Source organism: Phocoena sinus, chromosome 4, assembly GCF_008692025.1.
Source record: "Phocoena sinus isolate mPhoSin1 chromosome 4, mPhoSin1.pri, whole genome shotgun sequence".
Taxonomy (NCBI): domain Eukaryota; kingdom Metazoa; phylum Chordata; class Mammalia; order Artiodactyla; family Phocoenidae; genus Phocoena; species Phocoena sinus.
Window position 1 is genome coordinate 92,244,743 of NC_045766.1, and position 27,607 is coordinate 92,272,349.

The window sequence follows — 27,607 nt, forward strand, 5'->3', positions numbered from 1 at the left end:
ATCCTTTCCATATTTAAAATAGATATAAAAATATGTATCTCATATTAATGGAATGGGGAGTGCATGTTATTTGAGTAGCCACTAGGTATGTTAACAAATGTATTCTTAAATTCTACTTGGGTATAAAAGATTGTTTCCCTCATTTCTCTCTTCACTGGCTTTTTAAATTGCAAATGCAAAGAACTAATATAATTGTGGCTCAAAGTTGTTTGCAATAATGGGTGACTCACTAAGATTGTTGATGGTATTATTTTGCAGGATGGTAAACACAAGGGTATATTTCTTTAGGTATCTGCGGAAAAATTATGGACCATATCTTTATTAAAAATCTCTCATATCCACGTAAACTGGTGATGAATTAAGCTAAGACAGAAATGAAACTCTCATATTGATTTGTAAAGGTGAAGTTATCTAGAAGAAAAAAAAAGAGAGTATAGTAGACCCAAAAATAGACTTAGCAATTCTTACCCTGAAGCACTTACTCTGGACACAGATGTTAACAATAACTCATATAGCAAAAGTGCTTGCTTATCTCAGAGGGCAGTAGAAAGAATAACTAGTTAGAAATGTGAAGCACTTAGCAAATCTGAAAAGTTCTGCAAATTCTTAATAAAAACATTTTGATGCTTGGGGTGAGAATTGAAATTTATTATTTTGATTACCAATAATACTGACACTAGAAAAGTTGGTGCACTTTTCAATTAAATAACAGTTATTTAGACAAATGTTCATGTCAGATGGTAAAATAAGCACTTAATTTAATGAAGTACTTTAAAGGAAATGCATGAAGTCTTAACCCTTAACCTAAAGACACTATGAAGCTAAATGTCCAGCATTTTTTTACCCATGATTTTAATTTTGGGTTACCGTATGGTAATGACAAATGACATAACAAAAAAAACAAAACACACACACACACACACACACACACAATTTTTTTCTATTCATAGAAGGACAAACAGGGTATGATGAGACATTGGCAATCAGAATAGGATGATTAAGGACGCTGGGGGAGCTCCAAGAACTTAACATTCATTTGAACATAATGTAGAGGACTGCTGTTATTTTTCAACTCAATTCCAGGATACAGAGAAATTTTATTTTCATTCTTTTAAGAAATAAAATTACTTTGGAGTGCATCAGAAACCCTAAATAAATAAAACAAAATACCCTAGAGGCCAAGCTGTTAGATTTGTGAGCACCTCACTGTGGATTATAAAGGTAGGATAAGATTTTGATAGTCAGGAAACACACACTGAAGGAGAATTTCTGTAAGATAGATACGACCTCTGGGCAACTGTTTGCACTTCCTTTCTTTTACGTAGTACAGGCAATCTTCTAAATTTTCCATGGAAATCATGGGCACAAAGCAACATGAAGTGTTTGTAGGTAAAATTTTCGCTGAGAAAAAAACCCACATTTGTTATCAAGTGATAGTGCAGACTGTTCAAGATTGAGGACTGAAGTGCCAAGATTAGAACTGACTGTGCCCGAGTGTGAGTGGACATGTATATCAACTACAACACACAACAGCAATGTGTTTCTGCCTTATGTGACTGAAAAAGAGAAAAAGTAAGGCATAACAAGAGAAAATAAGAACTAGTAATTAAGCACAAAGATTCTAAAATATCACTGCCTTAAATCGAATATAATTATCCCTTACAACTGTGTAATATCAAGCAAGTCATTTAACCATTCTTTGCCTTAGTTTTTTCCAATGTAAAATATGTATAATAAGAGTACCTACTTCAGAGATGGATTGTGAGAACGAAATATAACTCAGTACATGCTCACATTATGTGACTTTAAAAATTCTGAGCCACTGCCTCCATTTGATGGCAGCTCCATTCAAATGTTACTTCACTGACATTTGTATCTTTACAGGGTGAGATCATGGATCTGATTGAGTCTGTTTTTTCTTTTGATTTTCTTTTAAGTTAACTTACCTGAGTTGTTGAAAGGGGTTATATCAAGACATCAAGAAAATATAAAATAAAGTCTAAAGTTGCCACTAGCTATACATATCCCCTTGCAAAATTCAATTTCCTCATTTATTAGATACAGGAGTTTGAAACCCATGTTTGAAACCAGGGGTACACCACATAATCACCAATGGAACTTTTAAAAACTGCAATGCTAGAATTGCATCTCTGACCAGTTGCATCTGAACCTAGGGTCAGAGCTGGGGCAATGAGGAATACTAGGTATGTGTGTATGTTAAGAATCTTCATTGGTCAACCGGATTTTCATTATAAACCACTGTTAGAAGATTTGTGAGGTTGATACCATATGTATTATTTCATGACTCTAATAATCTTTAAACATCATCTAAATCATTTTTAAAGTAATCTTGGTACTTTGTCTAATCATTGTTTTAAAACTCAAGACAACATAATGATGACTTTTTCCCTGAATTAGATTCTTCTACGGAACAAAGTGACCTAAGTAGCATAGAGAAGTAGTGACAACAAGATGGCTCTACCTCACCAACACTTGCACTGCTGGCCAGACCTGTCACTGCAAAGACACCCGGCTGTCCCTGCAGGATGTACTAACCGCTTTTACTTAATCTCCAGCAACCTCAGCCAAACAGTTTAGAATGGCTGACTTTTAGGCACTACGTGCTTTTTAAAAATCTACCTAAGCATTGAAAAAAAATCAGATAATTGAATTCAGACTACTGACGGAGAAAAATAAGGGGACACAGGTGAAATCACTCCAAGCCATGTCCCCAGTCTTGGTAATATAGTCACAGTGAGCTGAAGACAAAATATGATCAGCCTGATTTGGGGGATATGTCTTTCCTATTATAGAAATTACATGCCCAGCTGAAATGAGCATAATGAACACACTATTTTCTCCCAGTGAAAGTCAATGAACAATGAAGATCTTTTTTCTACAACTTACTTTGATTTCTTCATGTACAGCCAATAGACGACACCAGCAACTAGGGCAGCGAGGAGGAGACCAACAACGATTCCCACAATTAGTTTTGCCTGGTCATTCACCTTTTCTTTGTTTTCATCTACAACAAAAAAGAAAAGCCCATGCAATTACAGACAATGCCAAGCATTTGTGAAAATACATCAATCTAGTTATTCTTATTAAAAATGACTGAGGCTCACTACTAAGAGTAACATGCAAACTTGTGCTTTTAAAGGATTAAAATTTTAGCATTCTTACTCTCTTGTCTCATTTGCTATTTTAATTCAAGTCAAAATTGTGACAGCTAAGAAAATTACTTATACAATGACACTTCATAAATCTTGAGCAGATAGTCAAGGAAGAAGAGTCGGCAGCATAGTACCTACCACTTATCTCGTCTGCCTCATCGTGTTCTGGAATACTTACTGAAATGAAAAATGTTAATATGAAATTAAAAACAAAATTTGTTGATATATGAAAGTCACCTTTACCATTATAGTATGATGTAAAAATACTCAAAGATAAAATATCTACTCTACAGCTAAGGGTAGAAAAAAATTTACACTTAATAGAGTGTGAACTTCCCTACAAAGAAATTCATCTTGTTTTAAAGAAAGGCGAGTAGTTAAAACTGCAAAGGTATTAATCTACCACAGATAACTTCACAACTGACAAGCTATAGTATCGATCTGAAATCCATATTAATTTCCCCACTATCTACCACCTTTTAATAGGACTTCTTTTTTAAGAGAAACAAGTTGCAGTGTATGAAATCTTCAATGTAGTGTTTCTCAACTTTTTTCCAATTTTCTGACCTCAATGGAGGAGAATTCATTTTCATTCTCTAGTGTCAGGGATTTGCCACTAGAGACATTCTCAAAGTGGTAGGGGTGGAGGTTAAAACTGGGGACGTGGGCTTCCCTGGTGGCGCAGTGGTTGAGAGTCCACCTGCCGATGCAGGGGACACGGGTTCGTGCCCCGGTCTGGGAGGATCCCACATGTCGCGGAGCGGCTGGGCCTGTGAGCCATGGCCGCTAAGCCTGCGCGTCCGGAGCCTGTGCTCCGCAACGGGATAGGCCACAACAGTGAGAGGCCCGTGTACCGCAAAAAAAAAAAAAAAAAACACAAAAAAACAAAACTGGGGACGTCTCAGAGGTGAAGGGGCAATGTATGTGATGCTTGTAAAAGCCCTCCAAATGACTCTGATAGTGCCGTGCTCCTGGCCCATGTTAAGGATTGCCACTGTGGTGGATTATCATCTAATATTAGACTAAATAAATATCCTTCTATGCACATGGGCTTGCATCAGAACTTCCAGTGATGTTTGTTAAAATGCAGATTCCTAGACCCCTCCTCATACATACTATATTGGAATTTCTCGGTGCTCAGTGAACTTGAAAATGACGGTATTAGATGTTGATCAAACCACTGCAAGGTCTAGAAAACCACTATTCGATGGGTTAGAATAAAAAGAGAGACTTGTGTTCAGGAAGAAAGGATAAGTTCTCTTTGTAGGTAGGACAAATCAGTACTCACTGAATTGAATTCAGAGAAGTCAGTACTCCTATTTTAGAGTTATGTTCGTTTGGTTCTTTTCTCCTGTCAATCCAAAAGGCTTTTAAATTCCAGTCATATTCTGTTAAGGACCATTATCTTTAGATAATTATTTTCTCCTAGCTCCAGCTAATTCCTAGCTAGTATATCTCTATCCTGCTAATGTCACATACAGGATTCCAACTGACTGAAGAATGAAGGTTTGGAGGGTCAGTTAGCATCTTGTCCAGAACTGAGCCTCATTCTAAGCCAGCCCTGTTTTAAGACTGACATGGCAAAAAAAGAATTACAGAATTGAAGATGAGAGATAATTTCAAATTAAATAAAGAAGCTGCTACTGGTATGTTTCCATTACCTTGATTTCAGCATTGACAGATTTTTTTTTGTCACTTTCTCTGAGATAATCTCATTTGTTTGTTTTTGTAACCTATGATTCAAATATGATATTCAAAAGCATCAATTTTTGAAACTAGATTTCAGGAATTCTGATATCAGTTTTACTACCAACTTGCTGAATGACTTTAAGCATATGGCATCCCTGTGCAAAATAAGAATAGGATAAATACTACAAAGAATTGAAATGCAAAATAATAGATTAAGGGGAATTAAAAAATTACCAAAATTAAAATTGTTACAGAAATGTTTTCAGATAATCTTTGAATTATCTGTACTCTGAACACAGAACATGGATTAAGAGCAACTTAGTCCTTATCCTCTGTTGATCTTGGAAATATTCCTGTACAAGATAAAGTGTCTGACCCATAAAACATGAAATGATTTAACTGCCAAGACAAGGATTGTACAAGAATGGATACCAGGAAAAAAGAAAAAAGAAGAACCTTATGATGATGATATCAAATGCAAAATAAATAAATAAAACTTACCATAATGCAGCACAGGAAGATGGAATTGAAGATTTTAAACTAATGAAGAATAACTTCAAATTTTCTTACATTTTTAATGCCAGAAAGGAAATACTCACTAGCAGAGACATTCAAGGAGTTTACTGTTCTCTCCAGCTGGTTTTCTGCTGTGCAAGTTAATGTAACATTCTCTTCAGGGGAAATGATAATTTTACTATAATACCTGCCATTGATATAAGGAGATTCCTCTGTCTGGAAAAAGAAAAGGAAAATGGATTTAGAAATGGAAATGAATTAAAAACATGAGAAAGAGTAATACTGAATGAAATGGCATAGGTATGGTGTTCTGTCGTGTTATCCGGCATTCAAGGGTACATGTAAGGTCATAGATAAGACCAGTTTAGGTTTATAACCACAGAATGGAGGAAAAAGAGTAGCGAATCCATACCTGGATTTCTGTTTATGCTTCTATTATTAATTCTAATAATTAAATCAATTAAACTCTTCTTTTTCAATAGATGCTCAGGTTAGTCATTATTTTGACATGATAGTACCTGTCTCAAAATAATTAGTTAGAGATTAACTCATCACCAATTTTCTCCTAATAAACATGAATTTAATTCTATTTGTAAACTATGTCATTGTTCTTCACTACAGGGGTGAATCCCTTTACCTTAAGCCATGATATCTAAGTGCATATGTATGTATGGTTTTCTCATGGGAAAAAGACTATTTTTTTCCTCAATTTTCTTGAGCTAAATACAGAGGATAGGTTATTTTTTCAGTGACTGGTAAGTTCATTTGGTTTTTGTGAGGTATTAATGAGGATCATCACTGCCATTTAATTCCTTCAAACATAAGAGAAAATTCACTTTAATCTCTTCCCCAGGACATGACTCCTAAGTCCAACTCCACTAAAGCAAGCATGTACTTGTATTCTTTTCTGGGACATATTATACACACCACATCCTGTATTGTTCTCTATGTGCTTTCTCCTCAACTACATCTTAAAGGCCTTGAGGACAGGAGAGAGCTTCATGCTTAGAGACATCATGGAGCCCCTGGGGTAGGGTTGGGGCACAAGTACAGTAGTTGTAAAATAATAGATTCACCATGTGATTGAGGAGGGAACAAATAAAAAAATATGGATGTATCAGCACAAACCTAGGACAAGAAAAATAACATATCACCTAGTGGGTCAGAATCAGTCCTTCTTGACAATGAAGAATGGCATCATTATTTTTATCCTCATAGTAAGTTCATCTGCTTTTTTTCCATTTCCCACTAGTATTTTTCACATAACTTTCTCACTGAGTCTTTGTTTTTATTATGTTTATCTCTACAATACATTTGCTTATTTCTAGGATGGCCTTTTAAATCTTTGTATCTTTTTATTCATCAAATATTTACCAGATGCTTATTTTTCTATTTTCTTTGTTTGCATTACCCAGTACCAAAAGTTATTTTTGCTGTAATTATTACTAAATTGAACTAGAAAGAAAAAAGAATAGAAAAGAAACAGTCATTTTTTATGCCAAAAAATAGATGAGTACATTGTCAGCAATTCAGGTCTTTTTTCTGAAATCAAGAGCCTTTTTGTCCTCCTCAGGCATGTTCTCTTGCTTGTGTGTCCGCATCACACTTAACCAAATCAGGAGGCATCTGCTTGTGTCCACTCCTTTGGGGACCTTCCATACTTGAGCTATGCAAATTTATATCCATCACCCATAGGTGAAAGAGCCAAAATTCACCTTGCTCTGCAAAACTACATTGCATAAGCTGGACCAGCTGCCCAACTTCCCCAGACAGAGAAAGAATGGACATTTTAACTTTATATTGAAACTCTGGTTTATGCATGCCTTCTCAGATTTCAACTGGGTCTGAAGCTGGGAAGAAGGCAGCACAGAAGATTCAAACAATCAAATGGCACATCTGGGTATTCCTGAAGAGTCTTTAGGTGGCTGCACTGAGAAGACGGACATGAAGACTGTCTTAGAGAAAATGGAATTAACAAGTATGTCAGTAACTCAAGCTAACTGGCAATTTAATGGAATTACAGCTCTGAACTGTTAGTGATAGACCATGTTCTCATCTTGTGTGTGTGTGTGTGTGTGTGTGTGTGTGTGTGTGTGTGTGTCAAAGAAAATTAATGGTAGTGTTCATAAGTTCTTAGCCCTTTACTACTACCAACTAAAATGGTGTGACAAAGGTACAAATATTACTGTTTATTTTATGAATACTTTATGAATATTTTTGTTCAGCAGGAACCAACCTAGACACTATATATTTAGCTGGCCTTACTCTGGCCCTGGCACACGCAAATCAGACCATATGTTCACAGTATACTATGTTCTTCACCACAACCCAGGGCCCAGTTTCAAGAAGAAATAACACTTAATGTGTATAAGTAAGTAAAGTATTAAGTGAGGCCACTTATACTCAGATGTGGAAGTTCATGATGCAGGAAAGCATATACGTTAGTGCTTTAATCACCCAAGTTTCAGGAATTAATGATCATGGAACAACACTTAATTTATTTCCTTTTAAAAACAGATATTGACCACAACAAAATGATTCTTCCATTCTCCATGGCCCTATGATTTTAAATTTCTCTTTGAGTTATGGTCTTCCTTTGGGAAAATTAAGAAGTTAGCAAAAGCTTCTTCTGAAAATATACTGCAAATTTCATGTTGATAACAAGCTAGCCTACAGTTTAGGTACCTAAATAAAACCGCACATTGGGCCAAGTTCAGCACATAACAAGAAGACAAATACTTGCTTGGTTTATGACGCTTCCACTGCCAGTAATTGTCCACTGTATAGCTGGCTTCGGAAAACCTTCCACATGGCAGATTATTGTTTTAGACAGTCCACTGGGGTCAGTTTTCTTTGTCATTTTGATTTGAGGTTTTCCTAAAATGTCATTACACTTAAAATAAGATGTTGAACTGAGATCATAAAAGAAAGAGATATTAAATTCTCAAAGAAAAATTTAAATTGGTGCTCACGTATTTTATTACCTTCTACAATCAGAGTCAATGACTCTCTTTTCTTTAGTCCTTCAACCTCTTGCAGAGCAGTCTCACAGACATAGTTTCCAGCATCTTGATAATGGAGACTAGAAAATGATGGGCTAGATCGAAGCCTGATGTTATCCTGATTAAATAAAAAGTTAATTATGTCACATGGTACAATTATAACTCTCCATGTATTTATTACATAATAATGAAGCCCAAAATTATACTTCTGGGTCTAATGAAAATGAAAGCTTCTTTTTTTAACTTCAAATTCTTTCAAAAATAGATTTCCTTTTTCCTCTGTACTTTTAGAGTTAGACATATCAGAGTTTTATGTCAGACTCTTCTATTTACTGAATTTATAATTTGGAACAAGTTCATAAACTTCTGAGACTTGGTTTCCTTATTTGTAAAATGGGGTAGTAATCTTACCATATTGAATTGTTATGAGGACTTAATTATATGCATAATATAATGTGTTTACATTAAGGAGAATTCTCAGTTGATAGTAGCTACTCCTTATAGTAAATGTAGATGAATTTGAATTGACAGATATTGGAGACTTGTGCTACATCATCAATGATGGATATAAATACCTGAAAGTCATTTTATAGGAGACAGTTTTCAAGACAGGGGATCCATTACACAGCCATGGCAGTTATGACAAAAATGATTTTTAAAGAAACCTTTAATAACAGATTACTATCCTAATTCCTATGAACAAAGGAAATGCAACATTTAATTTTGAAAATCATTTTATAGACAGAAAATAATGCTATTTACCAGAAATTGAAATGCTCCTAAGAAGACAACTAAACACAATCTTAAGATTATGTGGTATTTGTTCACTACGAATTTTTTTCCATTTCCATCAACTAACCAATGGCCAGGCAATATTGATCGGCACTACTGACATGAGGTATTTAATCAACAGCAGTGACTGCAGCTGATGTGGAAACTGGTTTAGCCAAGTAAACTTAGTTTCTCCAGTCCTGTAGTAAAACACACACTGAGTGTTCATATGCCTAGAACTTCTCTAGTCCTTTGACCATTAACTACTACTAATACCTCATGCTAAATATGCATTTTAACTATCTGAGTAAATAAGAAGTTGTGATGAGGTTGTGTTTAAGAGAAAGTGAAATAAGAAACTGAGCTTTAAGAGTAAGATAAGAAGTAACAGAGGATCCAGCATGAAAAGAGATAAGAAAGCAATAGAAAATAATTAACATTTTCATCAAGAAGAAACTTGAGCAATAAATTTCCCACAATTTTTTTGACAAAGATAATTCTTGCCAACCCCTATTTTAAGTGGTTTGTATGTGTTTTGTCAACACATCACTGGTTAAGTGCTTCTGTTATATGCCATGTTCTAGTAATAAATGGACTGGGTGTTCAGATACACTAGCCAAGGATTCGAGTGGAGGGAACATAGTTACAACCTTTCCCTTTGGTGATAACCTTGTCTCAAATCACCAATTACCAATTCTACTTTCTCACTCTAAAAAGATAATACCAATGGTTGGGTCCCCAGGTAATGGCCTACATTTCAGACAATTACAAGAATATAACTACTCAGGAAATACAGACAAAGCTCCTAGTATGTTCCAGGTGTTCTACTATGGCCCAGGGGTGAAAAGAGATCTCTGCCTTCAAGGAGCTACTAATTCATGGAACCCACATTCAGACACTTAAGGTCAGTTTCAGCAGAAAGGCAGAAGGTTATGTGACTAGAGTGCAGTATTTATGCTGGGTAAGGCCTGAGCTCGTCTCCACTCTGTCACCTGTGGCTCTTTGATTTCTCCTGCTTCAACTTCTTTTGAATAATGTGGGCAAATAATCATTTTCCTACATATTTCACATGGTTGTTGTAAACACACTGTTTATAATGTTGTGGATTAAAACACATTGGAAGCTGTTAATCCCTAAAGTGTATAACTGTATATGTGTGTGTAACCATGTGCATGTGTGTATGTGTATAATTACTCAGTTGGTACACATAATTAAATTAATGCCCCAAACTAAGTTTCAGAGAATCAATTATGGATGCCATAGTGATGCTGAGTACCTCTAAAAAAGTTTATTGTGGTATGATTTGTATTATATAGAGAGAAACAGAGTATGAGTGTGGGTGTATAAACATATTGTATAAATATATAAGAGAAGCCTAAAAAGAAATCAGTTCAAACAGTGGAATATTACCAAGGAATATTACTTACTTTCATCCATACCACAGTTGCGTTCTTACTAGCAGATATTGTGCATGACACAGGCAGAGCATCGCCAATCTGCTTGGTCACTTCCCCACTTGGGTTTAAGGACAAATCCAAATCTGTGAAGCAGAAAGTATGCTTGAAATGCAACTCCAGAAAGATAGTCAAAATATTTTTTGAGAAAAAAATAGATGAAAGAAAAAGAAATCCTTCTAACTGCACTTGAAATTCAGAAGTGATTTATGTGACTGAAATAACTGAACTGTAGCATAATCAGTCTAGCTTTTCAAGCCAGCTTTGAGATCAGTTTGGACAAGTGAACGGTCAATCTAATTGATTATGCATTTATTTGCAGTTAACATGATTGATGTTTTGACTGCATGTAAGTGCTCACCTGGGGCCTATCACCTTTAGAAAAAAATTCTTAAATCACTTCTGGAAGAAAATAAAGAAAGATGATGACTAAGTAAATATTATAAAAAGAGTTGATAAGGCACACCATTGGAAAATCAAGTATATTTAGACAGCAGGTGATAAACTAAAAAACCATTAGGTGTCTACGTGTTTCTTCAGAGAGAATTGACTATAATGGTTAGATATTTTTCAAAAATGCTATCCCGTTTCTCATGTAGTTGAAATTTTAAATAAGATTTATTATTAGGTACACTGTCAGCAGATACCATTTTTTAAAAACAGAGTATAAATACATCTAAGGAAGTAAAATCTTTCAGATGGAAAGTAATTTCTATAAAAATCTTACTGTCATGGTATGATCTGTATGAGGAAAATCCAGTTCAAAAGAACATTTATTGTAGATACTATGCAGATACTATGTAGATACTATACTACAACTACTATGTTCCAAGCACTGACAGGAGATACTGAGATGAATAATGAGCTGACAATTTACAGTTTGAGGTAGAGGTAATATGCACTCAACTATGTGATGACACTACACGGCAGCATGAAATCAGCACCTAGTGGCAAACGTGCTATAGATTAGGAGCTCAAGAAATATTTGCTGAAAAACTAGAGTAAGGGCTACAGACAGAGGTACAAGCGAAGACTTATGGGAGTGGAGAACAGAACCAACTTGGCTTTCAAAGCAGTAGTAAAGGCATTGCATGGAGGCAGTATCTGTTTGTGGCCCCTGATGGTTGAGAAGGGCTTTGATAAGCAGAGATGTTGGGAAAACTTCTGCCACATAAGCAAAGGCAAAGAGGTGAGAGAGCTTGGCAGATTTTACAGTGGTGAGTAAACTGGTATGAATGGTTATAACACATGGAAGGTAAACCTATACAAGTAATTAAGGCCAGACTAAGGACTGTGCTTGCCATGCTAAGAGTTGGGACTTTATCCTATGGCAGTGGGATTTGCTATTGCATCCTGTGCTTCTCCTTGGTTTTACATGTTATAATTGTAATTTATTGACTGTTTACAGCATTATTTTCAACACTTGTTTCGCCTGCTAGGCTGTAAGCATCTTTGGGATAGGGACCGTGACTTGAGTTGTCACTGTGTATCTACAGTGTCTGCCACATTGTAGGCCCTCAAAAACTATTGTTGAATGAATGAAGGGAAGAAGCATGTTTCTCATTAATATTAAAATAGGCATTATCACATAGAAAAGTGGAGTTTCCTCAGAATATTTGGTTGAATTATATTTAGATGAAAATTCAATTCAGGGCAAGTTAAAGCTTTTTCTTAGCTGGACAGTTAACTTGCCAGTGAGAAGATAAAAGAAGTGATTTTAAAGGATGATGATGGACTTTGAAAGCTTGGATGAAGAATCTATATGTGCGTGAATTGGCAGAGGACTAGTAAGTGCTTCAACAGCAACTATAGATCTGTGGGCTAAAAGCCTGATGAGAGGTCTGTTCTGCTAATATGTGCAAGTACTGGTTGGTGCTTCTCTATCTACTCCCTTTAGTCATCTATGGAAAGGAAACAAATCTTTTTTGAAAGCAAACAATTTAGAATAAATGGGCAAAAATAAGATTTTTATGTTTTCATTTCATGTAATTTAGAGTAAAATCTTGATTTACTTGCAATGCTATTTTAGCTTTTTCTTTTTAATAGATTTTATTGGAGTATAATTGCTTCACGATACTGTGCTAGTTTCTGCTGTACAACAACGTGAATCAGCCATATAAATACATATATTCCCATATCCCCTCCCTCTTGCGTCTCCCTCCCACTCTCCCTATCCCACCCCTCTAGGTCGCAGCAAAACACCGAGCTGATCTCCCTGTGCTATGCTGCTGCTTCCCACTAGCTATCTATTTTACCCTTGGTAGTGTATATATGTTGATGCTACTCTCACTTCACCCCAGCTTCCCATGTCCTACCCCTCCCACATTCCTTGTCCTCAAGTCCATTTTCTATGTCTACGTCTTTATTCCTGCCCTGCCACTAGGTTCATCAGTACCATTTTTTTTTTTTTTAGCTTCCATATATATATGTTAGCATATGGTATTTTAGCTTTTCAGAGCAACACAGGCCTTAGAGCCCAGTGTTAAAGCCTACCTTCCAAAAGCAAAATGTATTTAAATCCAATTAAATGCACTGAAATTCAATTAAACTGTTACATGCTTTTGTTTACTTTCTTTTTAATCGCAGCTAATCATTGAGGTATTATGTAGCCGCAGCACAGCCTTTTGCCTAAACCTTCTGCCATCTATCCTTCTCTGCCTGATATACAGGTGATATAAATGAGAGATCTCTTTCTTTAGCGTCCTGAGTAGCTAGCATCTCTTAAACATAAGCAGGGAGCTCCCCCGGTGGCGCAATGGTTGAGAGTCCACCTGCCGATGCAGGGGGCACGGGTTCGTGCCCCAGTCCGGGAAGATCCCATGTGCCGCGGAGCGGCTGGGCCCGTGAGCCATGGCCGCTGAGCCTGCGCGTCCGGAGCCTGTGCTCCACAATGGGAGAGGCCACAGCAGTGAGAGGCCCACGTACCCAAAAAAAAAAAAAAAAAAAAAACCCAAAAAACACAAGCAGATTGTACCATCACTAAGCACTGGAGGTTATTGGTTATTGGCCCAAAGATTTCATGAACAATGATATCAGAAAGTTATTCCACAGGCAATTTTATCTGCTGGTTATATTCCCTCACTTCACTTCTTTTCCCCTATGGAAAAAACTGGATAAATGTCCTCAGAGAAAAAGTAGCACAGTTGTTATCCTGACAGGTCACTGTTTTCTCTCTAACTAGCCCCTGATGGCAGACACATTCAGATATGTTCAACATGAAAATGGAGCAAACAGAGAAGTAGCTTAGCTGTGAATATTTCTTAACAGTCCACTGTAACCACAGGGCTCCCCAGGGTGTGCTCCCAACATCAGACACTCAAAAGCAACCATCTGGTTACTCTATTCCCCGATGTACCTCCTTCAAACTTCTAGCTCCTATCCTGCGTGTTTTCCAAGCGTTATGGGTGGAGTAATAGATTTAGAACCATTTCCTCAGAACAGTTTCTAATATCTCTTTCAATTCTGAAACAAAGAAACACTCATATTCAGTGGGATTGTAGTGGATCATGTCTAGAGAAACCTTACTGTAATGGATCATGTCTAGAGGTGCTGTTGGGTGCAAAGGACTTATTAGAAAATTTGGCTTATATTTCCAAGCAAGACTGACATTTGCCCAAAGCACTCTGTGTATTCTAGTGTCACCAGGGAGCAGTTCAAATTAGTTTCCCATTTCTACAATGCATAGGGTACATCAATAATACAGACTGTCAGGAGTTACAAAATGAAGAACTCAAGTGAAGCACCTGTTTTCTATGCATATTTATTTTTTTCTATCTACTGGAGTAAATATAACTTTTGGAGTATCTGAAGTATAAAAGTGGGTTAAAAGTTCTGGGTGATTTCGAAGTGGTTCTGTCTCTAGAAAATTTCTGTTGCTTGGGCTTGGGTGTTAAGAGTACTCTGTAATTTTAAAAAGATACTTAACCTACACTTTTCTTGGCCAAATGCAAACCTTGTAAACTTCGAGAATATCCAAATATTTTCTTAAGATATAAAATAATTTATTTCTTTAAGATGCATGTGAATATTTTATTAATACCACAAACTGAAGACATTTAGAAAGAAGATGGAGGTTTATCACTGCCAAAAGTTGCAATTATTAGATCCATTCAAGATTTCAATATTGTAGGGCAAATCTGGACCAAAGTTGGGTTCACGCTGATGCTCTTTAGTAAGTCTATTGAAACCACATTATTTAAGAAAAATGTAGCTGCAATTTATTTGAAGAGGTAGCAAAGTTAGACTATGAGAGGCCTTTAAAGTGAAGCTGGTAATGAAGAATAAGGTGACTTACAGTGAACTGTGATGGCTGTTGAAGCAATCATGCTCTTTTTGTCTATCAGGGAGCATTTATAGTCTCCTGTTGCATTGCGCCTCACATCTGCCAATGTGTAAGTATTTGAACTTCGTATTCCTTCGGGCTGTCCCTTTTGATAGAGGCAAAATGTCAGATGATTACACTTGGTAGCTACAATAAGAACAGTTATATTTCTTGATTAAAATGACATTTTCTCAGATAAGAAAAAAAAAGGAATGTATTTCTTCGATTGGACAAATGAGAGTAGAGTTTGTATTATCTGAATCCTGGAAAAATAACTGGTCATTTCGTTCTAAGGAAATTGAGAAGCTAATTTACATTGTATTGATGACATCTATTTTATTGACAGCATGGCTTGTGTTTGTTAAGGCAGATTTTTAAAAAATGTCTAATACTTTATTTTTACATTTATCCCTTGCTTAATCTGACAAAAAGATCTGCAGCTTAAAAGAAAACATAACATATAATCCAAATTAGGAAGGAAGGAAGGGAGGGAGGGAGGGAGGAAGAAAGAGAGGGGGAAAAGAAATTTTAAAAAGAGAAAAGAAAAAGAAAAGAATTAATAACTAAGAATTTTAAAAATATATAGATGAATTAGGAGGATATAGTAACAAAAAAGATAATTGTTGTTAAAACTAAGACACAAATTTGGCTCTGTCATCCCTAAAAAATCAAGGTAAAAACATAATTAGTTTCAATTTTTCATTTGTGCTTTAGACAAAAACAATGTGTCAGTTTATTAAGATAAACAGAATTTTCCGTCAACATTTAAGTAGAAAGGAAATCACTTATACTTGTCTTCTGAGTAATATAGTAGATGATACTCTTAAACATTACTGAACAATGCAGTGGGTGACATTTGTGAACAGATCCCTGCAGTAAATGCAGTACAGAGTTGTATATGGCTTCTCCCAGTGGAAGATTATGTCAAACGCCAACTTGGGAAGGCTGTGGGAGAGCCAGCAAGTGTCCTCAGACAGAGCTCTCTCCTAGTCTGGCTCCATAGCATCTAGAACACATCCAAATTATCCTCTAGATATCATTTCTTTCAGCTGTGATACTGATAAGAGTTGAGAAAATGGCTGTATAAGACCACATACAGTGGCAAGATACAGCCCATTGCTTTATTCTATCAAGCTAAATATAACGTGCAACAGAAGTGTCCCTATATCAGAAATTCAGGGACGTGTTCATGAATGCACTGTGTATAGATTCAGAATCCACATCAGACCATTTGCTGTCATCATTCTTCATTTTATATTTGTTTGCTTCTGAAGAGCAGATTCGTATAGTTTATTTGGATAATGAGACCTTGAGTTTCTACCATTACAGTTTCCTATGATCAGATTTTTTCCTCTTTGTCCCTGATTTCCCTTAACAGTGAATTAAAAAAAGTCAAGAGCACTGGCAGATGCCAAAAAACCTTTTAAAGGACATTCCACAGGTGTCCCTTGACTCCAAGAATAACATCCTTGCCTCACTCACACTGCCCAAGAATATACAACTCTTAACGTCAGCCAGCTGCCAAACAACAGGACAGAATGATGGTGGTCTCACTCAAGTAATAATTCTGAAGCACTTACTGGTAAGTAAAACAAAAACTCCTCAGGAGGAGGGTTACCATTTCCCAAGCATTTAAGAGTGATGTTGTCCCCTTCTTTGATGGCATTTTTTGATGGAAGCACTTGTATTGTCACCTGCTCTGTAGGATCTGCAAGAGTCACAGACACAAGTTAACCATTTCATCAAGTACCAAATTACTCAGTACATACAATGAAAATGACTAAATTATACACAATTTTCTCAAGAAGCTAGTAATGGTAATTGCTTAAATGTATCTTTTTATAGAAGGATTGAAGTTAATAGCTACTTGACAAGTACTAATCTTGGTTAGAGCAAACTACAAAGAGACCCTGTTACATAAAAATCAATTTCTTCTTAGCAAAATGTCTTTACCTGAGGTAGGAATGACCATAATTATTTTATGTGTAAAAGACCAGTAGGAACAATCTCACTGTATAATCTCATTATAAGGACATATAACTATATTATATGTATCTTACAGTTTGGAAAGACTGGAGCAGCTAGCAAAGGAGCTAAAACTATTAGTCCCTCCCCCACACTTATTACACAATAATACCTTATATTAAATAAAAAGGGACATGAGCCAAACAATACCAGCAAGATTTTTGGCATGCCGGAGAGTAGATCTGCTTTCAAAAAGATAAATCCATGAACTGAGGGAGACCCTTAACACAATCAACAGAACTGTGAATGTATTGTAATTTTTTTCTGTTCATTGGAGCCAAGATGCAACTTTCATTCCATTTCGGTCATTTTTATGGTGAAAATAGGGCTAAAGCGTATTCTTTAGTTGAAGCTACTGCTCAACAGTAGAATGCTAAAGAAATTAAAAGCTGAATACACAGTGGACCATATCCAGCTAATAGGAAAGAAAAGGAGGTGGTGTTGGCAGTTATAAATGACCCACTTTCTAATGTATCCACTTGTTATGTAGCTGATGATACAATGAACAATGAATTTTGAAATCATATAATGCAAAGGTTTATTTTAGAGAACCTCTTCCACAAGGCTTAATAACTACTGAGGCATGTGTCTATATTTCCAAACCGGCAGCACCAGAAATTATCTATGGAGACTTATTTTGCTATTAGCTAATAAAATGAGACGAATAAGTGGTAGATTTTGAGGCTTTTTTCTATCTCTTGCAGTCATTTACTTACCTTTCTAAGATTAAAGTGCAGCAAAAACAACCTAGAAGGATTGTTATAGATTGCTTCTCTGACTTTTTCCCATGCTTGGGCATCTCTGAATATTTGCCCAGAATGTTCTGAGGCTAATCAAAGATTGGTTTAATATACTTGTTCATTTTTCTGAATTTGCCTGAGGTAGTTCCCTGACCAGCAGTTCTCAGTTAAGTCAGAAAGTAAATAAAGTTTGTCCTCCACTGGCCTTCCATTTCTAGGCCTCCCTCACTCGTTTTCATGGCCCTTCTCTGACTAGCTTGGTCTGTAGCACGTCACTGCAGCACATCTCTGACCAAAGCTGATGCCAGAACAGCTAGGAATCATAATCGGTCTGACTTCATGCTCTATTTTAAAACCCCCCTTCTCTGTGTCCCCTTTGCAATAGGCTCTGCTCTGTACTAGAGAGTTGAAGAACTACACTGAGATCAGAGGTTAATGTAACACATTTGAGTTTTAACAGTAGCCTTCTGGTTGCCCACTATTTTTGTTGCGTCCAACAAAATTAAAGCTCTCTTGCTCTCCCTTTGACTTTCAGTTTGACTCTATTAGTAAATCATCAGTCTGCCAGTTACTCTGGCTTTCTCCTTTGCCCTCTCTTATCCACTCAATCACCCATTCTTAATGATTAATCCTTATATTTTGCATCTGATTCTCCCCTTCTATTCCCACACTTCTCTAGCACAGGCTCTAATTAATCTACACCTGAAACATTGCCTTCAAATTCATTTGGTCCTTCACTGTGAGCCTTTCTCTTTTCTACATCTTTATATATATATTTTTTTCTCTAAATAAGTTTTTGAAGTAGTGCTTTGAATATTACAATGATATTTAAAATTCTTCACGCATTCCCAATATGTAAAAATTGAAATAAAAATGTCTTAAACTGGTATCCACAATTGCCTTGAACTTAGTTCAGGTAAGACTCTTATAGCTCACTACTCCATAAATACCCTTACGTAATGATCAAAAGAGTCTACTCAATTTTTCTTTCTCCCTTCTCCCCATTTATCCTCTGTCCACTCATTTATTCACTCATTTGGGTAATATTTGTTTTGTGCAGGCACTAAGTGCAAGAGTTACAAAGTCAAAAACAGCAATTCCCTGCCCTCAATGAAGTTTCAGTTTATTTATGATGACACCAAACTTATCCATTAAGACTGTAACAACACAAAAACTGCCTAAGATGTATAAACATAGTAATCACTGGTAGCTTACAGATCCGCCAGACTGGGAAGCTTCCTGTAGGAATTGACCCTGGAGCTGGGTTTTGAAGAATAAGGAGGTGTTTGCTGGATAACAAAGGTAAGATAGTGACAGCATATGGATAGGAATGTACATAGTATTCTACAGGAGGAATCCGGAAAATAGAACAGACTACAGAAAGTAGTTAAATGATGAAGGTTGAGACATGTCAGGACCATGGTTATAGGGGACTCAAGGCATTTTGAAATTGGGAGTTTAAAGATTAACCTGAGAGATCTGGGGAGTCGCTGAAGAGTTTTAACCACAGTAGTGACATGTTCACATTTGTGTTTTAGAAAGATATTTCTGGCAGGAGCTTGCAGGGCAGTTTGGCGTGAACAGACAGGAATACTATTTTAGAAGTTGTTACAAAAATACCAGCAATGAGGAATAGTGGCATAATCTTAGGCAGTGTCAGAAGGCAGAATCAGACATACAAAGATGAAAGAGCTAGATTCTATAAAACTTCTGACTGGATTCTATAAAAATTACTGACTGGATAGGGTAAAGGAGTGGACCAGCGCGTCTTTCTCAGGCTTCCTCAAGATGAACTGATCAAATTTCTTTTTCTTGAATGTACTCTTCTGTACTTTCCATTTAGCTCCTCCTTCACTTCTCTAAAGTCACCCTAGAGCAGTGGCTCTCCAGCTGTGGTCCTCAGATGATTACCATTAGCATCACCAAGGAACTTGTTAGAAATGCACAGTATTGGGCCCCTCTCCACAACTACTGGATGAGAAGCTATAAAGCCAGGTCCTGTAACTTGTTTACTAACAAGTCCTCCAGGTGATTCTGATGCATATCCTGAAGTTTTGGAATCACTATCCTTGGGCACCTGAGCTTTCAGGACTGTCCACTAAGTCCCTGTGGCACTTACCACTTGCAACTTTGCATTGACAATTTCCTTCTGATGTACATGTCTTACTTACCTATTGGAATAGTGAACTCCTTGAATGTCAGGACTATATATTAAACACTTTTGGGTCTTTGCCATGAAGCCCAGCACTGCATACATTGTGCCTTCTCAAAAGCTGTGCCCAGTGCTCCCCACACAGCCAGCCACAGTAAAATCATTTCCTTGTTCCTCATCCAAGGACTTTTCTGCCCATCTATCTGCCCATGCCTGACACTCACATACATTCTGTTGTTTCTTAAGCCAATTTCCCGATCCTTTTCACTCATCTTGCTGTTCTTTCCTATCTTGTACTCCTGTACTTACACCAAGATAGTTTATTTCCAACTGAATATCTTTGAACAGAGTTCTGCTTCCACATACAGAAACAATAGTTTGATTTTAGATAAGCTGTACAGGATGAAATCCTTTCAATCCTTGCTTTTAAATCAAGTTGAAGTTTATTTACAAAGTTTAAGGCAAAACAACCCATTATGTTTAGGGCATGTGGAACTTCAGTTCTGTTCTTCCATAAGGTTCTGCACTTCATGGAGCCAAAATAAAAATGTAGCTGAGATAAAACTCTTTGAAGGTTCAGTGGGCATTTCTACCCTTTCTCTCAAATAGACATAGAAGTACTAGGTTATTCTACAACATAAGGCAGTATTATGAGAATTTCTGATTCACTAAAAAGTAATAATAAAGTTTTCTTGCATCTTTCCCCAAAATCTATCTCTAGCCTATGCTTATGAAGTAATAATGATTATATCGTAATAATGAAGATAGTATTTAATAATGAGCATTTAATGTGCTATATATTGTGCTGTTTTAGGTTTTTGATTTTACTTAATCTCCATAATAACACCATGAGTTAAGTATTACATTAATATTTTTCCTATTTCAAAATAGGAAAACTGAGATCTAGAGTAGTTAAGCTTCTTTTCTAGAAATACAAACTAACAGCACTGGGACTGGATTGCCAGCATCTTTGCTCTTAATCATATTATCTTGGCTCCTGTCTTACAGGAAAGAGCACAGCATTGGAGAAAAGGATTCTAATCCACTTGCCACAGCTAAGTTAGGGCAAGTCTCTAGGTCTCACTTTACTGCTAGCTAAAATAATGGACTTACAGCAGATGATCAAGAAAGTTCCTTTGTAGTCTAATATTCAAATCTATTAAGTTAACCAAAACATGTTGGAATTCAAAATCCTATTTAACTTTTATGCAATTGATCTCATTATTAAAATAAATTTCTTTATTAAAATGGAAATTCCATATTAAAAAAAACCAATCAGTCATAAGCTTCTATTCATCTGCCATTCATTCAGAAAACCATCAGATGGCATTCTGAACTCCTCCAAAATCTAAGGCTGTGCGTCAGGGCTGAGGACTACCAGAAGAAATCAGACTAAGTTAGAGATCTTGTGTTTAAGGAACTTAGTGTCTAGTGGAATACAGAAGAGATGATTATAAATAACAAAGTAGAGAGTGAAAGATATCATAGATGGATAAGCATTTATTCTATAGGTCTTGCAAAGAGGAAGAGATTATTTGGGTACCATGGAATGGGGATGGGGGTTTGGAAGTAGATTCCAAAGAGCTTTTGGATTGGGACTTAAAATAGCATTGGAATATTTTTTCTAATACATAAAAATTGCATAATTTTATATTGAGTTACTTACAGTAAATATCAAAGACTGCTTGTTCAGAGTAAACTGTTTTCTGGCCAGATGGTCCATAATACGTCACAGAGCAGGTGAATGGCATTTGAATGTCAGCCTTGGTTGTCTTGTACTCCAGGGATGAAGTCATGATATAGAGCTGAGTCACTGGGTCCATTTGCTTTTTAAAAATTATGACCACCGCTGAAGAAAATAAAGAACATTAATGATAGGATCTTTCACCTGAAAATCACAGTCCTTAATTAACTGTCACAGCAACTTTAAGAAGTGGTTTTGTCCTTCTTACTGTATTTAACAGGAGGGAAAATTGACATGTAGTGAGGTAGATGTCTTTTCAAAAACATGAATCAGAGACATAGACAGAAATAGAATCCTGGAATTCTATCTCCCACTCACTTTAATTAACTTTTAGAACATGCCATATAGAGAAATAATTTTCTCTGCTCTTGATTCTTCTGCACAAGGCCTAAAATGATGTTTTAAAAATCCCTTCTGATTTAATGGATACTTAAAGTAACAAAGTATAGAGTAATAGATCAAAAGAGGGCAATGCACTTAGACTCAGGATAGTCTAAGGAATGCTTAGACAAGAGAAAGGCAAAACATGTCATCTGAATTTATTGCCCATTTCTTACCCACCTCCTTCAAGGGGTTGCAGAACTTTTCCATTCCTGTACCACGTGATGTTGCCATCCGGATAACTGTCTTTTGAAATGCACTCACCCAACTGCAAAATAAAGAGGAAATATTACAACCTTGGTTCCATCAGTGGTTGTCCATTTGAAAGCCCCTGACTCCTCAAGGGATGCAGAGCTACTCCAATGATTTCCTGACCAATTAATTTTCCAAGCCTTGACTAAGGACTGAATGAATGCACTCTTGTATAAAAACAATGTTTTGTGCTTAAAATTATGGTCTTGCCCATTTTAAAATGTGCAATAGATGCTGCCACCATTAATGAAATCACATTCATTTAAAAGCATTACCCAATTCATTTTGACAGTATTCAGTTTTAACATTAACTAAATAACATAACTATATGAACATTGGCTATTACCATGGTTCATAGATCTGTGTATTCAAGAATCATTAATGGTGTTAAAATGAGGCTGCCTCTCCAGCTTCATGCTACATTTATTTCAGATGACATATACTTACCACGATCTATAATCCCCACCACTTTATTTCACATGTGTTCTTAATATTTAGTGTTGTATTATGCAGTCAAATTCATTCTGATTCAAAGAATTCTGAACTTGCTTTTTCCCCCAGCCAAGGAAAATTTGGCTATTTTAGTTAGTGAAAATGAGATTATGAATCAAGTGATGTGTTCATATATGGAACTCCAGTTTTGTCCCTCCTTCAATACAGACTTCCTTCAAACCTCTGCTACAGTGATTGTTTAAATCTGATCTTATCCCTTAACTTCAACTTTTCAATAGTTTAATTTGTCAATAAGATAGAGACCAAGCACTATACATGACAGAAGGCTTGTCATAATCCAGCTTGTCTTTAACTCTCGAGATTTATCTCTTGTTGCACTCTCTCGCCCACTGGCTAAGCACCCAAAATTCCAGCAACGCAAATAATGTGTTTCCCAAACATGCCATTTTCTTTAACATGGTATTATTTCATATTGTTGGAAAGCCCTTTTTACCTTTGGTCTGGAGAAAATCTACTCATGTGTCATTACTTCATTAAACACCCATTTCGTTCAAACAAGAAAGACTTATGCCTCTTTTTATTCTCATCTCCCTCTCCTCCCTTCAGAAATGACCACGCCTTCCTCTGTGTCTCCTCTCTACGTTGTGTAGACTTTCTGCCTGGCACCTGGAACACTGTCAGCTGTCAGCTCCACTGAGCAAAGTCTATCTTATTTGTCCTGGCATCTGAGGCCAGGAGAAGGCATTCAACACTAGGCTAAGGAAAGGCAATTCATCAAAAACAAGTTCTTACCTTTTTAAGCTGCTCTGTTTCAAGAAATGGGGCTTTGCTTACAATTTCGGGTTTAGATGGTTGCTCTAAAGTTAAGTAGAGAAAGATTTTAAGTGCATGTGGGAGAAGAAAATGAACTTTTGTGGTTTGGTTTATAGAAAAATAATTCATTTACTCAAAGTAGAAAAATAAGCAACAAAATAAAAAATAGATTTCTCATATAATCTATAATTAAGAAATCTGGTTAATTTACCCCTTCCAACTATTTGCTTTATTATATTAAATATTATTTTAAGTGCTTATTATTCCTGTGAATAAAATATTGGTAATGTTTTCTGGATGCTTTATAAACAGTGAGTACGGTTTAGATTGTAAACAGAGGTTAATAAACTAAGGAGGATATGTTATCTGCAATTGGTTACCATGTGCACTTTCTACTTAATAATTTCCATCTCCTTAGATGAAAACCTGAGCCCACATGAATCTAAATCACAGGGGTGCCTATTTAAAATGCAGATTTCTAGGCTCTACCTGGCCAAATAAATCAGCGTATCTGGGGAAAATCTTATAAACCTACTTTTTAAACAAGTTCCATTGGGGATTCTTGGGCACAGTGGAGTTTAAGAATCACTGCTCTAAAATCATGGGAAATGCAAAGTGGCTAAGGGATGTAGAAGCCCAAGTTTCCTGTGTATCTCACACCTTGTCTTTTAAATGAAGTTATATTATGAAACTATAAATGTGAGAAAATCTTTCAAATTTGGAACCTGAGATAATGGACAGAAGCGTTTTAAATATAGGAAGCTCTGTAAGCATAAATTCTAATAGAGGCTTTGGGAAAAATTGATTACAAATTGCAGCAAGAAGGTATTATTTAAACTTATTTTATTCTTAGCTATCAGTTATCTATCATTGATGGATTTTTAGACTTTTTAATTAGCTAACAATTAGTCTATAGAAAATGGATATTGTCTCATTGTCATTGATTTTTGTGAGTCTCATGGAGAACTAACTATTCTATTTTCAAAGAAATAGACAAAAACAACCAGCTATTCTCTCTTCTATAGTCTTATTGTCTACCACCTCTATCCTTTTAATTTTGATTACCAAACTAAACTAAATTGCTTTTGTATAATTATTACTCAATTTGGAATTCAGTTATCGACATGTTACCTACGCAGACCATTATAGAAAACAAGGATGAAGACAAAAAGTCAGCAAGATGGGTATCACCAAGATTGTATGCAAAAATAATGTAGGCTTCTTCAGGTTAACATCCTGAGTTAATTTTCCCTTTGCATTTGTTTTATATTAGAAATTAGAATAATTAATAATAATGGTGAATCTGCCTATCTGTTGAGCTTACACTTTAATTATAAGAGGCTTATTTACTATTAATTCTAGAAGTATAATTCTCTTAATACAATTTTCTGAAGAGCGATTATCTATATTCTAAATGCACAGATTGGAAAGAAAATATAAGAAAGATAATAAAATGGAAAAAAGAAACATAGAAAAATAGGAAAGCATAACAGACAATTATATTAACACAAACAAGAAGTGGCACCTGGCTACCTGATTGTTAGGAATGTGACCAAAAATATAAAAAACTGACAAAATATAAAAAACTGATCCAGCAATTTCACTCCTGGCATATATTCAAAGAAAAGAAAAACTCTAATTCATAAAGATTCATGTACTCCTATGTTTTTAGCAGCATTATTTACAATACACAAGATACGGGAGAAACCTAAGTGTCCATCACACATAAAGAAGATGTTACATGTGTGTATACACACACACACACACACACACACACACACACACACACACACACCCCTAATGGAATACTAGTCAGCCATATAAAATACTGAAATTTTGCCATTTGCAACAACATGAATGGACCTGGAGGGTATTTATGTTTAGTGAAATAAGTCTGACAGAAAAAGAGAAATACTGTATGTTATCACTAATATGTGGAATACAAAAAATAAAACAAATGAATGAATATAACAAAACAGAAACACATTCACTGATATATAGAACAAACTAGTGGTTACCAGTGGGGAAAGGAAAAGGGGTAGGGACAAGATATGTGCAGGGGGTTAAGAGGTAAAAATCACCATGTATAAAATTAATAAGTAACAGGTATATATTGTGAAGCACAGGGAAATATAGGCATTATTTTGTAATAACTTTAAATGGAGTATAATCTATAAAAATATTGAATCACTATGTTGTACACCTGAAACTAATATAATATTGTAAATCAAGTATACTTCAATTTAAAAAATGTTTTTCAATTAGAAAAAATAAATTATAAAAATCAAAACGACATAAATAGCTGTTCCTGGGAAACGTGGTAGGGGATTAAAGCCTTCTCCAATACACATCAGTAAGTCTTGGTTTTACCATTATCTTAATGTAACATCATTAATGTTCATAATTACAACTCTGAGTTATTGATAAAACCTTAAATTATGTTCAGAATTCAATGTTTTATGGCAAATGTCTAATACCTTTGAGAGAGGGCTACATCCAAAATATTTAAACAGAACAAAAATCTTGGAGCTTGAGTAAATGTAAGTTCTCTGGGAACTAAAATCAGTTATTCAGTGACACCTCTCTGAAAGCTCAAGAGAGGTAAGATATTAAATTAATTTTTGTGGTTGATCAAGTGTCAAGATTAACAAGAAAAAAAGAGCAAATAGTTTTTTGTTTCCTCAGTACTATCTACACCTGGAATATATAGAGAGATTTGAAAAAATCTTCCAAAAAATTAGGCTCTTAATAGAAAATGAGGATGGGCAGTTTTGTTAAGTTGTGCTAATTTCTAGTTCACCAAAATCAGATACCATTTCAGTTGGAACATACTTCCTCTAATGTCAAATATATTCCTCTACTTTGACTTATAAACCCCATATAACCATAAATACTGATGTGTTACAATTGTTGGTCTTTTCCAACAATGGCCATGTGTGCTTTGTTTCCATAAACACTTTCTAAAATTTATTCTTATTTCAATAAAATAAAACTGCAGCAAACCCAGGAAAACCTGATGAAAGTATGCTTAAAATTTAGTCGTCTTTGTACTGTCATTCACTTTTCCATTTAGAAGAGAGAGTCACAGGGGGTATTGAGAAAGTAATGGTAATACCTATTGCATTTCTCTGAGTTATTTTCTCAAACTTTTGTTTCAGACCCTCTATATTAAATACATATTTTGTATGTAACTTTCTCTTATATTAGCTTGTAACAATCGATGAGTATTAGTTAGAAGACCATAAAAGAGGATGTGTACTATTTTAGCAAAATTGCATATTGATTCCGAAGTGTTTTAAAAAAACTTTATGTGAATTATGTCTTAATACGATTCAAGGATTCATAACTAAGTATAGAATTGAAAGAGAAAGTCATACCACAAATTTATTTGCATTAGTAAAATAATTTTGTCAAGAGTTTCACAGCCAGGTGAGGATGGAGTGATGAATGCAAAACTGCTCTATATCACCCAAATGCATGAGTGTTATTCTCAATAACCTCACACAGAGGATGTGGCTCAATTGGATATGGGAGGAGAGCAAGAAAAGGCAGGTGCACTGGTTACATTGAGTCAAGGGTGCTTCTCTCAGTACTTTGTCAGCAATCAACTCTTGATGTACTTTAAGTAAATCACTGTGAGCATGAAATCATAGTTTATTTTCCTTATGAGATGGGAAAAGGTATTTTTTATATTTAAAGAATCAAAATGAAATATACAGTGTAGATCTCATTTGTTAAAAAGGTATCTTTTGCTTCCTTCATTCTGAAAAAATAAAAATGACTTGCAGTTGAAAGTTGAATAACTTTCACAGGGAGGGTGGGAGGAGGGATGCTCAGTTTTGATAAAACATTGAGAACAGTGTCCCAATGAAAGCTCAAATAACTGTGATGTCAACCATCACTAGAAGAGCTGGTTGGTCCAGGTGGAAGTCGCGGGAACAATCTTCCTTTTAATACCACACACACCAGTGCAGAAGATTAGGCTGGATTGTGGTTTTCAAATGCTTTTTAGTACACAAGCCCTTCTCCCTTTTTTCCCCCTGAACAAAATATCATGAAAAAACTTTGAAATATTGAGTGGGCGAATTATAGCTGATCAAGTAGAAGCAGCTCCTCACCCA

At 35.7% G+C, this 27,607-nt stretch overlaps 1 protein-coding gene across 4 annotated transcripts in view; it reads right to left on the minus strand.

The window, feature by feature from the left end:
• ALCAM (activated leukocyte cell adhesion molecule) overlaps window positions 1-27,607 on the minus strand; it is a 202,660-nt gene that overhangs the window by 24,574 nt on the left and 150,479 nt on the right. Inside the window, exons 4-14 of one of the 4 annotated variants that reach the window (XM_032631259.1) lie at window positions 23,466-23,530; window positions 22,149-22,236; window positions 21,510-21,692; window positions 16,507-16,634; window positions 14,900-15,032; window positions 10,579-10,691; window positions 8,363-8,498; window positions 8,122-8,255; window positions 5,462-5,594; window positions 3,312-3,350; window positions 2,908-3,025 (exon numbers count right to left, since the gene is read on the minus strand). In XM_032631259.1, coding sequence (XP_032487150.1) covers window positions 2,908-3,025; window positions 3,312-3,350; window positions 5,462-5,594; window positions 8,122-8,255; window positions 8,363-8,498; window positions 10,579-10,691; window positions 14,900-15,032; window positions 16,507-16,634; window positions 21,510-21,692; window positions 22,149-22,236; window positions 23,466-23,530 — 1,270 coding nt within the window. Of the gene's footprint in view, window positions 1-2,907; window positions 3,026-3,311; window positions 3,351-5,461; window positions 5,595-8,117; window positions 8,256-8,362; window positions 8,499-10,578; window positions 10,692-14,899; window positions 15,033-16,506; window positions 16,635-21,509; window positions 21,693-22,148; window positions 22,237-23,465; window positions 23,531-27,607 lie in introns of all 4 variants that reach the window. The other 3 variants (XM_032631260.1, XM_032631261.1, XM_032631262.1) reach the window with 3 other exon arrangements.